Source organism: Pongo pygmaeus, chromosome 19 (genome assembly GCF_028885625.2).
Source record: "Pongo pygmaeus isolate AG05252 chromosome 19, NHGRI_mPonPyg2-v2.0_pri, whole genome shotgun sequence".
Taxonomy (NCBI): Eukaryota; Metazoa; Chordata; class Mammalia; order Primates; family Hominidae; genus Pongo; species Pongo pygmaeus.
In genome coordinates, this window is record NC_072392.2 from 20128129 (window position 1) to 20141382 (window position 13254).

General features: G+C 45.0%; 1 protein-coding gene across 13 annotated transcripts in view; it reads left to right on the forward strand.

The window, feature by feature from the left end:
• PRPSAP2 (phosphoribosyl pyrophosphate synthetase associated protein 2) overlaps positions 1 to 13254 on the forward strand; it is a 76452-nt gene that overhangs the window by 15022 nt on the left and 48176 nt on the right. For all 13 annotated transcript variants that reach the window (XM_054458428.2, XM_054458427.2, XM_063656198.1 and 10 more), the window contains 3 exons: positions 2486 to 2552; positions 7645 to 7817; positions 12554 to 12669. In XM_054458428.2, the coding sequence (XP_054314403.1) occupies positions 2486 to 2552; positions 7645 to 7817; positions 12554 to 12669 (356 nt within the window). The remainder of the gene's footprint in view (positions 1 to 2485; positions 2553 to 7644; positions 7818 to 12553; positions 12670 to 13254) is intronic.

The window sequence follows — 13254 nt, forward strand, 5'->3', positions numbered from 1 at the left end:
CAGCCTCCCAAACTATTTTCCTACATTTTTAATGAAAATGTTCAAACATATAAAAAAGTTGAAAGAATAGTACAGTGAACTACCACCTAGCTTGAACAGTTAACATTTTGCCATATGAATATGTATGTGGCGAACCATTTGAAATTAAATTGCAGGCCGGGTGCGATGGCTCACACTTGTAATCCCAGCATGTTGGGATGCTGAGGTGGGTGGATCTCTTGAGCCTGGGAGGTCAAGACTGCAGTGAGCCATATTTGTACCACTGTACTGCAGCCTAGGCAACAGGGCGAGATGTGTCCCAAAAAAAGAAAAAAAAATGTAAGTTGCAGACACTTAATCCTTGAATACTTGACCATGCATCCTCTAGGAATAATTACTTTCACCTAAATAAATAAAACCATTATCACATTTAAAGAAATTAACTACAGGCAGGGCATGGTGGCTTACACCTGTAATCCCAGCACTTTATGGGGGTCAATGTGGGTGGATCACTTGAGACCAGAAGTTCGAGACCAACCTGGGCAACATGGCAAAACTTCATCTTTACCAAAGATAAAGAAATTAGCCAGGGTTGATGGCGCACACCTGTAATCCTAGCTACTTGGGAGGCTGAGGCAGGAAGATCACTTGAGTCCGGGAGGTGGAAGTTGCAGTGTCCTGGGATCACGCCACTGCACTCCAGCCCGGGCAACAGAGCAAGACCTTGTCTCAAAAGAAAAAAAAAAAAAAAGGAAAAGAAAATTAACTTAATAATTAAGGACAATTCTTTTTTTTTCTGTGGCCTCAAGTGATCTGCCCGCCTTGGCCTCCCAAAGTGCTGGGATTACAGGTGTGAGACACCGCACCCGGCCCAACAACGATTCTTTAATCATCTAATATATGGCCTATATTCACATTTCCCTAATTGTCCTAAAGGGTCTTTTATTATTATTTTTTTTTTGAGATGGAATCTGGCTTTGTCACCCAGGCTGGAGTGCAGTGGTGTGATCTTGGCTTACTGCAACCTCTGCCTCCCAGGTTCAAGCAGTTCTCCTGCCTCAGCCTCCTGAGTAGCTGGGATTATAGGTGTGTGCCACCAAGCCCAGCTAATGTTTGTATTTTTAGTGGAGACGAGGTTTCACCGTGTTGGCCAGGCTAGCCTTAAACACCTAACCTCAGATTATCCGCCTGCCTGGGCCTCCCAAAGTGCTGGCATTACAGGTGTGAGCCACCGTGCCCAGCCTAAAGGGTCTTTTATAGTTGTTTTTTACAGTACCTCCACCCCAAACCAGGATTCTTAGTTCAAGGGATTTTTTTAAAAAAATATCTCTTTAGTCTCTTCTATTTTAGAACAATCCCCTCACCTCTTCCTTTTTCTTCCTGTGACAGTGACTTGTTGAAGAGGTTGTCTTGTAGAATGTCCCATTATGGATTTGTCTAATTGTTTCTTTATGACTGATCACACATATTTTGAGAGTAGGGATATTAGGTCTTATTTATCTTTGTTTCTCACAACATACAATGTTTTGTACCTAATACATTCTCAATTGATGCTGATTGAATGAGTATATAATTTTCTTTTTTATTTATTTATTTTTTTTTTTTTTTGAGACGGAGTTTCACTCTTGTTGCCCAGGCTGGAGTGCAATGGCACAATCTTGGCTCACCGCAACCTCCACCTCCCGGGTTCAAGCGATTCTCCTGCCTCAGCCTCCTGAGTAGCTAGGATTATAGGCATGCGCCACCACGCCTGGCTAATTTTGTATTTTTAGTAGAGATGGGGTTTCTCTATGTTGGTCAGGCTGGTCTTGAACTCCTAACCTCAGGTGATTTGCGTGCCTTGGCCTCCCAAAGTGCTGGGATTACAGGCATGAGCCACTGCGCCCGGCCTATAATTTTCTATAAAGAAACTATGCTCAGGCTGGGCGTGGTGGCTTACGCCTGTAATCCCAGCACTTTGGGAGGCCGAGGCGGGCGGATCACGAGGTCGGGAGATCGAGACCATCCTGGCTATCATGGTGAAACCCCGTCTCTACTAAAAAAATACAAAACAATTAGCTGGGCGTGGTGGCGGGCGTCTGTAGTTCCAGCCACTCAGGAGGCTGAGGCAGGAGAATGGCGTGAACGCGGGAGGCAGAGCTTGCAGTGAGCCAAGATCGCACCACTGCATTCCAGTCTGGGCGACAGAGCAAGACTCCATCTCAAAAAAAAAAAAGATACCATGCTCGGAGTGGTACAGCACTCACTGTTTGTGTATATAAGGGGTGACAATTATACATTTACTTATTTCAAGTCAGAAATGTAATTCCCTCTTAAAGCTGTGTTTTAAAAAGTGATTAATGGCAGTATGTGTATTATCCCTTGTAACATCTAAAGCCTACTGAGTCTTATAACAGTTTGAGTTGCCATATTTTATTACATTAGGGAATGATACAGATTTTTTTGTGTATTTTGAAAAATTTGAACTATATGTCTTTCCCTCTCTTCTTTTTCCTTTTCCTGCCAGAAACAAGAGTACAAATTCAAGAGTCTGTGAGGGGAAAAGATGTTTTCATCATCCAAACCGTTTCAAAGTGAGTATCCAGCAGAAGTGTTGCTTTCTGGGTTTCAGTTTAGGCATGAGTGTTTAAAATGATGATAGATGGCTAGCCAAGAAGAGTTATAATAGTCTTAAAATTAGTATGTCTTACCAATTTAGAATTTAGAAAACTAAGTTTTCTGACATAACTGCTGACTTTTACATGTTCTTTCAGTGTTTTTCCTTCTTTCTTTTTTTTTTGAGACAAAGTCCCACTCCTTCACCCAGGCTGGAATGCAGTGGTGCAATCTCAGCTCACGGTAACCACTTCCTCCCATGTTCAAGTGATTCTCTTGCCTCAGCCTCCCGAGTAGCTGGTACTACGTTGGCGCCACCACGCCTGGCTAATTTTTGTATTTTTAGTAGAGACGGGGTTTCACCATGTTGGCCAGACTGGTCTTGAACTCCTGACCTCAGGCAATCTGCCCGCCTCGGCCTCCCAAAGTGGTGGGATTACAGGTATGAGCCACTGTGTCCAGCCACTCAGTGTTCTTAATGGGTGGAAATAACCAAGTATTAGAGTAGAGGCTCTTTTTTTTTTTTTTTTTTTTTTGAGACAGAGTTTCACTCTTGTTGCCCAGGCTGGAGTGCAATGGCACGATCTCAGCTTACCGCAACCTCAGCTTACCGCAAGCTCTGCTTCCCAGGTTCAAGCAATTCTGCCTCAGCCTCCTGAGTAGCTGGGATTACAGGCATGTGTCACCACGCCTGGCTAATTTTGTGTTTCTAGTAGAGACAGGGTTTCTCCATGTTGGTCAGGCTGGTCTCGAACTCCCGACCTCAGGTGATCCGCCTGCCTCAGCCTCCCAAAGTGCTGGGATTACAGGCGTGAGCCACTGCGCCCGGCCTGGAGTAGAGGCTGTTAATGATAATAGTATACATTAAGTTTCCTAACAATTAACAGCCAGAATTTTGTAAAACTTGCAGGGAAGCATTTCTAGTTCTCTCTTCTCCCCAAAAGAAACAGAGGCTAGGGGAGGAGAGCTTTCTTAGTTGGGGTTCTTTAAGCTTTTATTGCATATAAAAGTGATCATTATTTACTGTTTTATTACATAAATTAGCTGAGAGGATAAAAGACTGTACTGAAGAAATATGTATTCCTGTCTGGTGTGACCTTTGACACACCTGTGTTCTGGAAATTGTTTGGTCACATATGTTTAAGCTGGGTATAGAAGATTCAGTGCAGTAAGGCTGTCTCGCACTCGGGAAGGGAGGGTGATCACCTGGAGCCCTACTTTTTTTTTTTTTTCTTTTTCTTTTTTCTTAGAGGTAGGGTCTTGCTCTGTTGTCCAGGCTGGAGTGCAGTGGTGAGATCATACCTCACTACAACCTCAAACTCCTGGGCTCAAACTATCCTCCTCCCTCAGCCTCCCAAGTAGCTGGGACTACAGGCATGCACCAGCATGCTCACCTCATTTTTTCATTTTTTTAAGAGATGGAGGTCTCACTATATTGCCCAGCTGGTCTCAAACTTTTGGCCTCAAGTGATCCTCCTGCTTCGACCTCCTATATTGCTGAGATTCCAGCAATATAGAAGGTGAGCCTATCACACCTGGCCTTAAAGCCCCACTTTCCATTGTGTGTTTGTCCACAAATGTCCCTAAATGCTGTTGTGTATGAAGTTCTTTGCTCAGAACAATTTTTAATGTCTAGAAATCAGTTTGTCTAGTGCATTATTTTTTAGCTTAGAGAGTCTGAAAGTTGCTGCATGCTTAATTTGTGTATATACATGTATAATACCAACGAAAGGGAAGAAGAAGGACATTTTGGGAGACTTTAGTCTTGGAACACACATTTTTTCACCTAAATTTTGAACATTTTCTCTCCTGGTCTTTGGTTTATTGGGATGAAGTCACAAAACCCCCATCTCTCCTGGGAAGAGGAGTGGCAGGGGAGACCTGTCCTTGCATCCTATAGCCCTGGCAAATGGGTGTGCTCTGAAGGAGGAAGGGTGTGGAGGGCCTTTGCCATTGTGCCCTGGCTTCACCTTCTGCTGTGACACCCAGGATTCTCAGCAGAGCTGGAGGTGGGGGTGTGGAGCGCCAACTGCCCCTGCCAACTGTCCTCTTTCCCAGGTCTGCCACCAAACTAGGGTGGAAGTAGAGGACTCACCTGTGCCCACATCTTAACCCTTTACCTCCAGCATCGGGGTAGGGAAGGGGCGGGCATGGAACAACTTACACGGCTTCTGGCTCCTTGGTTTCTGTGTCTGTGGTACTTTTGTCTCCTTACAGACAAGTGTGATTCCATTGGATAAATGCACAGAGGTTGTGTGGATTACCCAAGGGGATGGGTAGGCATTGAGGGCACCCCCAGACTTAGAATTTAGGACTTCAGAAGGGTAACTGCTGATCCTTCTCATTTTCAAGTCCTTCTGGTTCTTTATTTTTGTACATTTCAATACTTATCCTGTGCCCCTGTCTTTTGTCAGTTTCATATTCCTCTAATCAGAACCACTCAGCACCCCTTTCATTTTCTCTCCGTGTCTCATTTTGCATTGTTCCATACCTGACATAAGCTTGTGTTAACTCGGGTTCTCAGTCTTGTCCATGTTCCAGAGTCTGGACGTCATGGTCTTCTTTGTGAAATACCATGAAATAACATTTAGTGTTGAGGTCCAGATGTGGTGGCTCATGCCTGTAATCCTAGCACTTTGGGAGGTCGAGATGGGCATATCAGTTGAGGCCAGGAGTTTGAGACCAGCCAGGCCAACACGGTGAAACCCTGTCTCTACTAAAAATACAAAAAATTAGCTGGGCATGGTCATGAGCGCCTGTAGTCCCAGCTACTCAGGTGGCTGAGGCACGAGAATTGCTTGAACCCAGGAGGCAGAGGTTGTAGTGAGCTGAGATCATGCCACTGGGTTCCAGCCTGGGTAACAGAACAAGGCTCCATCTCAAAGTAAGAAAAAAAAAAAAAAAGGCTGGGCGAGGTGGCTTACACCTATAATCCCAGAGCTTTGGGAGGCCAAGGCGGGCAGATCGCGAGTTCAAGACCAGCCTGGTCAACATGGGAGTTCAAGACCAGCCTGGTCAACATGGTGAAACCCTGTCTCTACTGAAAATACAAAAATTAGGCGTGGTGATACGCGCTTCTAATTCCAGCTACTTGGGAGGCTAAGGCATGAGAATCGCTTGAACCCAGGAGACAAGGGTGCAGTGAGCCGAGATTGTGCCACTGTACTCCAGGCTGGGTGATAGAGTGAGACTCTGTCTCAAAAACAAAAAAAAAAAACAAAAAAAAAAAACCTGTAATCCCACCACTTTGGGAGGCCACAGGTGTGCAGATCACCTGAGGTTGGGAGTTCAAGACCAGCCTGACCAACATGGAGAAACACCCTCTCTCTGCTAAAAATGCAAAATTAGCCGGGCATGGTGGTGCATGCCTGTGATCCCAGCTACTCGTGAGGCTGAGACAGGAGAATTGCTTGAGCCTGGGAGGCGGAGGTTGCAGTGAGCTGAGATCGTGCCATTGCACTCCAGCCTGGGCAACAAGAGCAAAACTCTGTCTCAAAAACAAACAAAAAAATGATTTAGTGTTGTCAGATACATCTTATACTTCATTTTACTACAGATTAGTGGTAGCACTAAAAATAAAAGAGAAATTTAAAATTAAGAAAATTCCATCCATTAACTGAAGTTTTCCTGTATTTCAAGCAAGACTCTCCTTATCTGAGTTCAGTAATGGAAAGCCTTGTTCCTCCACTCTTATCCTTCCCATAGAATACTTTTCTGAAAATCTTTTTTTTTTCCTAAGTTAATTAACAGAGTGAAAGTCTCTTTCAACTCATCAGATGTCAAACTTGTTGGATAGTGACAGAGAACCTACTCACCTGAATATTCTGTGTTTCCATTCACTCCTTCTTTCATTAACAAATGCTTATTTTGAATGTCTACAACACGTGAATTACAGTTAGTTACACGGATGCGAGATGCCTCCATGATTAAAACAGAGAAAGATCCTTGTCCTTGTGGAGTTTATATTCCAGTGGAGGAAGATATAAAGTGAGCATAATAAAGAAATAGATTATCTAGAAGGTGATGAATGGTTTGGAAAAAAATAAGACAGCATGGTGAGATGATAGTGGTGAGAGGGCAGAGAGAGGCAGACAGGGTAGGCCTCATCGTGGAGGTGACATTTGAACAGAGACTAGAGAAGGTGAGGGAGAGTCAGGTGACTAGGTGGGGAGAAAAGCATTGCAGGCAGTGGGAACGCCTAGAGCAAGCCCCTTAGTGGTGTGAGCTGCCTGTGGGAGGACTGAACAGGGTCAGGTGTGGCCAGGCAGGAGGGGAGGGGCGGATCCTCAAGTTTGGACTGGAGTTGTAAATTTGAGAGTTGCCACCATCTATGAAGCTGTGAAATTAGATGAGAAGCCCAAAGGACGAGAGGAAACTGAAAGAGAGGACACATGAGCAAGTCCTGGGACGTGAGGCTGGGGAGAAGAGGAACCAGCAAAAGAAACCAAGGGTGGGAGGAGGACACCGGAGAGGGGCATTCTGGAAGCCAAGTGACTGTGGACATGGCCGCGTGGAGGCCACTGATGACCTTTATGAAAACAAAGCTTCACTGGACTATTTGGGAGAGAATGAGAGTAGATAAATTGGAGATAGTGTAGACAACTCTCTTAAGATGTACAGCAGAGGGGAGCAGAGGGGAGAGTGGTTATGAGTCGTATTAATGGAAGTAACAGAATGTTTGTGGCCGATGGGTAGTCAGTGGTAGAGGCAGGAGAGGAGAGAGAATTCCTCACATGGGTGTGCCACTTGGAGGGATTAATTTTAGGGCCACTGGCATGGAAATTTCCTCTGACTGATGACTGAGGGCAGGCCGACTCCTGGGGCACAGATGGACATAGTGGGAGCTTGTGGACATGCTCCTCTGAGAGTACTTAAGTAAGGTGGTCAGTTGAGAGCAGATGGTGGGGGATCTTATGGAGGCCTGAGAAAAGAGGAATTTATTGGTTGGTTTTTTTTCTGCCTTGCACCTTAGGTTGTATAAAGGCATGAGAACACACTGCTGACACTTTTTGAAACAGGGAATACTGTGTTGTAGATCCCTTGATGAGATTTGCTGTGTCTTTGTTACAGGGATGTGAACACCACCATCATGGAGCTCCTGATCATGGTGTATGCATGTAAGACCTCTTGTGCCAAAAGCATCATCGGTGTGATACCCTACTTTCCTTACAGCAAGCAGTGCAAGATGAGAAAAAGAGGCTCCATTGTCTCTAAATTGCTGGCTTCCATGATGTGCAAAGCTGGTAAGAATGGCAGATGTTTCACAATTAATTGGGGGCCTGGGAGTTTTATTTATTTATTCTCTCTTTTTTAAGACAGAGTCTTGTCCTGTCACCTAGGCTGGAGTGTAGTGGCGTGATCATAGCTCACTGCAACTTGAACTCCTATGGTCAAGCAGTCTACCAGAGCCTCCCAAGTAGCTAGGACTATAGGCACATACCACCCTGCCTGCTAATTTTTAAATTTTTTGTAGATACTGGGTCTTACTATGTTGTTCAGGCTGGTTTTGAACTGCTGGCCTCAAGGGATGTTTCTGCTCCGGTCTCCCAGAGTGCTGAGATTATGGTTATGAACCACCATACCCTGCTGGAGTTTTATTTTTACCTTAGAAATATCAAAGTAATGGCTGGGCGCAGCGGTTCACGCCTGCAATCCCAGTGCTTTGGGAAGCTATGTGTAATGATCTTTGAACTCCTGGGCTCAAGTGATCCTCCTGAGTAGTTGGAACTATGGGCATATACCACCGTGCCTGCCTAGATAGGCATATATTGGAAAAGATACATACTCTTCTGTGTCAGGCATTTTCAGGTAACAACCTAAGTATTTTTCCTGTGTTTCTAAATAACCTTCATAGTTGTTATTGGGTATGTGTGTCGATATATTTGTGTTTGTGTGTGTGCGCGCTTGTATAAATGTATATGATTTTATTTATTTATTTATTTATTTATTTATTTATTTATTTATTTTGAGATGGAGTTTTGCTCCTGTTGCCCAGGCTGGAGTGCAATGGCATGATCTTGGCTTACCGCAACCTCCACCTCCCCGGTTCAAGCGATTCTCCTGCCTCAGCCTCCCAAGTAGCTGGGATTACAGGCATGTGCCACCACGCCTGGCTAATTTTGTATTTTTAGTAGAGGCAGGGTTTCTCCATGTTGGTCAGGCTGGTCTCAAACTCCCGACCTCAGGAATCTGCCCGCCTCAGACTCCCAAAGTGCTGGGATTACAGGCATGAGCCACTGCACCCGGCCTATGATTTTATTTTTTATTTTAATTTTTATTCTATTGTATTTATTTTTTTTTGAGACAGAGTCTTGCTCTGTTGCCCAGGCTGGATTGCCTTCGTGGCACCTCGGCTCACTGCAACCGCTGTCTCCTGGGTTCAAGTAATTCTTGTACCTTAGCTTCTCTAGTAGCTGGGACTACAGGTGCCTGCCACCACACTTGGCTAATTTTTGTATTTTTAGTAGAGATGGGGTTTTGCCATGTTGGCCAGGCTGGTCTCGAACTCCTGACCTCAAGTGATCCACCTGCCTTGGGCTCCTAAAATTCTGGGATTACAGACACGAGCCACCATACCCAGCCTGAATGTATATGATTTTAGAAGGTATGTATCACGGAGCATTTGCACAGAGTGAATAGAAAAAAGTCCCCATATCACTGCATTTTAAGACAGGTACTTATTGTAGAATAAACCTTCTTTTTGTTTGTTTGTTTTTTGAGATGGAGTCTTGCTCCATTGCCCAGTCTGGAGTGCAGTGGCGTGATCTTGGCTCACTGCAACCTCCATCACCCGGGTTCAAGCAGTTCTCCTGCCTCAGCCCCCAGAGTAGCTGGGATTGCAGGCACACACCACCATGCCCAACTAATTATTACTTTTTTTATTTTTTATTTTTGAGTCAGTCTCACTCTGTCATCCAGGCTGGAGTGCAGTAGCACGATCTCGGCTCACTGCAACCTCCACTTCCTGGGTTCAAGCGATTCACCTGCCTCAGCCTCCCGAGTATCTGGGATTACTGGCACCCGCCACCACGCCTGGCTAATTTTTGTATTTTTAGTAGAGACGAGGCTTCACCATGTTGGCCATGCTGGTCTTGAACTCTTGACCTCAGGTGATCCACCTTCCTCAGCCTCCCAAAGTGTTGGGATTACAGGCGTGAGCCACCGTGCCCAGCCCAGAATAAACTTTCTAAGATAGTTTTTCAATAAAGGCAAACGTAAAACATTTAAAAACTAGGCAGGGTGCGGTGGCTCACACCTGTAATCCCAGCACTTTGGGAGGCCAAGGTGGGCAGATCACCTGAGGTTGGGAGTTCGAGAGCAGCCTGACCAACATGGAAAAACCCCGTCTCTACTAACAATACAAAATTAGCCGGGTGTGATGACACATGCCTATAATCCCAGCTACTCAGGAGTCTGAGGCAGGAGAATTGCTTGAACCCGGGAGGCGGAGGTTGCGGTGAGCCAAGATCGTGCCATTGCACTCCAGCCTGGGCAACAAGAGCAAAACTCCATCTCAAAAAAAAAAAAAAGATTAAAAACCCAACCCGAAGCAACCTCAGGAGCCTACCCCATTGTAAACACTATGACAGGCAGCTGGTGAGGGGAGCAGGCTTGCCTTCTGAATCTTCAGGAAAGGGCCCATCTTCTCTACCAGCCTTGCTTGATGGGCCTCCAGACTTACTTTCCTGTTCTTTCGGGCAAGTAATGCTTTAAACAATTTTTCATACTGAATTTTCCTTACACTTTTCTGGTGATCGTTACAAAGGTGGTGAAGGTTTTCTGTTTTCTCCAATTTCCAGGCTGGTGCAGTTTGTCTTGATATCTTTTTTTTCCCCGCAGGTCTCAGTTCTGTTGCCCGGGCTGGGGTGCAGTGATATGATCACTGCTCGCTACCAGGAGGTAGCCGTGACCTCCTGGGTTCAAGTGATCCTCCTACCTTAGCTTCCAGAGTAACTAGGGACTACAGGCATGCATCACCATACCTGACTAGTTTTTTGTATTTTTAGTAGAAATAGAGTCTCACCATGTTGCCAAGGCCGTTTTCAAACACCTGGGCTCAAGTGATACTCCTGCCTCGGCCTCCCAAAGTGCTGGGTTTACAGGTATGAGCCACCACACCCAGCTGACTTGTTATCTTAAGATTGGGCTTTGCCATGCCTGTTAAACTTCAAGAAGATATGATCTGCTCTGATATAATTTTTAAAGACTCTTCTGTATTATTATCTTTGCTATGTTATGACTATTTTTTATTTATTTATTTTTTTGAGATGGAGTCTCACTCTGTCGCCCAGGCTGGAGTGCAGTGGCATGATCTCAGCTCACTGCAACCTCCACCTCCTGGGTTCAAGTGATTCTCCTGCCTCAGCCTCCCTAGTAGCTGAGATTACAGGCACATGCCACCACACTTGGCTAATTTTTGTATTTTTAGTAGAGACGGGGTTTCACCGTGTTGGCCAGGCTGGTCTCGAACTCCTGACCTCAGGTGATCCGCCTGCCTCAGCCTCCCAAAGTGCTGGGATTACAGCTGTGAGCCATCGCACCTGGCCAAGACTTTAAATTGATGTGAAAATGAGGCATCTCACAGTACTAAAAACAAAAAATTTTTTTTTGAAAAATACAAGTTTTTTTGATGGTAGAGCAATTTTGTCTTTTTTTTTTTGAAACCAAGTCTCCCCCTTTCACCCAGGCTGGAGTGAAGTGGTGCGATCTCGGCTCACTGCAACCTCCGTCCCCCCAGGTTCAAGCGAATTCTCCTACCTCAGCCTCCCAAGTAGCTGGGATTATGGGCACGTGCCACCATGCCTGGCTAATTTTTGTGTTTTTAGTAGAGATGAGGTTTCACCATGTTGGCCAGGCTGGTCTCCAACTCCTGACCTCAGGTGATCCACCCACCTCGGCCTCCCAAAGTGCTGGGATTACAGGTGTGAGCCACTGTGTCCGGCCTTATTTTTTATTTTTTTGAGGCAAGATCTCACTCTGTCACCCAGACTGGAATGCAGTGGCTCAATCTCAGCTCACTTGCAGCCTTGACCTTCTGCACTGAAGCGATTCTCCCACCTTAGCCTCCTGAGTATCTGGGACTACAGATGTGCGCCACCATGCCTGGCTAATTTTTGTTTTGTAGAGACGGGGTTTTGCCATGTTCCCCAGGCTGATCTCAAACTCCTGAGCTTAAGCAGTTTGTCAGCCTTGGCCTTCAAAGTGCTGGAATTATAGGCGTGAGCCACTGTGTCTGGCCATGAGAGCAATTTTTTTTTTTTTTTTTTTTTTTTTGAGACAGAGTCTTGCTCTGTCACCCAGGCTGGAGTGCAGTGGCAAGATCTTGGCTCACTGCAACCTCTGCCTCCTGGATTCAAGCGATTCTTCTGCCTCAGCCTCCCAAGTAGCTGGGACTACAGGCGCACGCCAACACGCCCAGCTAATTTTTGTATTTTTAGTAAAGATGGGGTTTCATCATATTGGTCAGGCTGGTGTTGAACTCCTGACTTTGTGATCCGCCCGCCTCACCCTCCCAAAGTGTTGGGATTACAGGCGTAAGCCACAGTGCCCGGCTGGAGAGCAATTTTTTAATAGTAACTTATTGTGTATAGTATTTTATGTAGTACCTATTTCATACAGTGCAACTTGTTTTTAAACTATTTATAGGCTGGGTGCAGTGGCTTATGCCTGTATTCCCAGCACTTTGGGAGGCTGAGGCAGGAGGATTACTTGAGGTCAGGAGTTTGAGACCAACCTGGCCAATATGATGAAACCCCTTCTCTAGTAAAATTACAGAATTATCTAGGCGTGGTGGCATGCACCTGTATTCCCAACTAATTTCAAGGCTGAAGTGAGAGGATTGCTTCAGCCTACGAGTTCAAGGCTGCAGTTAGCTATGGTCATGCCACTGCACTCCAGCCTGGGTGACAGAATGGGATCCCATCTTAAAAAAAAACAAAAACAAAACTATTTATTGCTTGTGTCTGCTTTATTTTCAAAGGTCTAACTCATCTTATTACTATGGATTTACACCAGAAGGAAATTCAGGGCTTCTTCAATATTCCTGTTGACAATTTAAGAGCATCTCCCTTCTTATTACAGTATATTCAAGAAGAGGTGAGCTAGCTCAAACTTTTTTATTTTAACATTCTGATTAAGGTTGAAAGATGTATTTCCGTTTCCTTAGGATACCCCTAAAGGATTAAAACTTGATGTATTCTACTTAAAGTACCATTATACTTTATAGCTATAATCCAACGCATTTTAGAATTCTGAATCTGCAGTTTGTTTCTTTAGTTAAGCTCTTAAAATTGCTTTTTCTTTTGGACCTCAAGTACCTAGAATTGGACTAGATATGATTGTAATGAGTAATTCACTCTCATTACTAGTCTGTGCTTGATCCTGGTTCCGTTTTATGTATCCATCTATCCATCCTGTCTCTCTGTCCATCCAGTTATAATAGTCAGCATCCATGATCCCCCCCCAGCAAGAAAACGAGAGTCATCATCATAACTTAGAGCTGCTCATGGGCTCCTTCTCTGTCCTATCCTCCCGCCTCCTTCCACCCTAGGGAACCACTGTTCTGAAGCGGTGTTGAATCTGTCAAATGCTTTTTCTGTATCAGTGGAGATGATCTTTTTTTTCCTTCATTCTATTAATGTGGTTTATTACCACCCTTGCATCCTGGGATAAATCAGACTT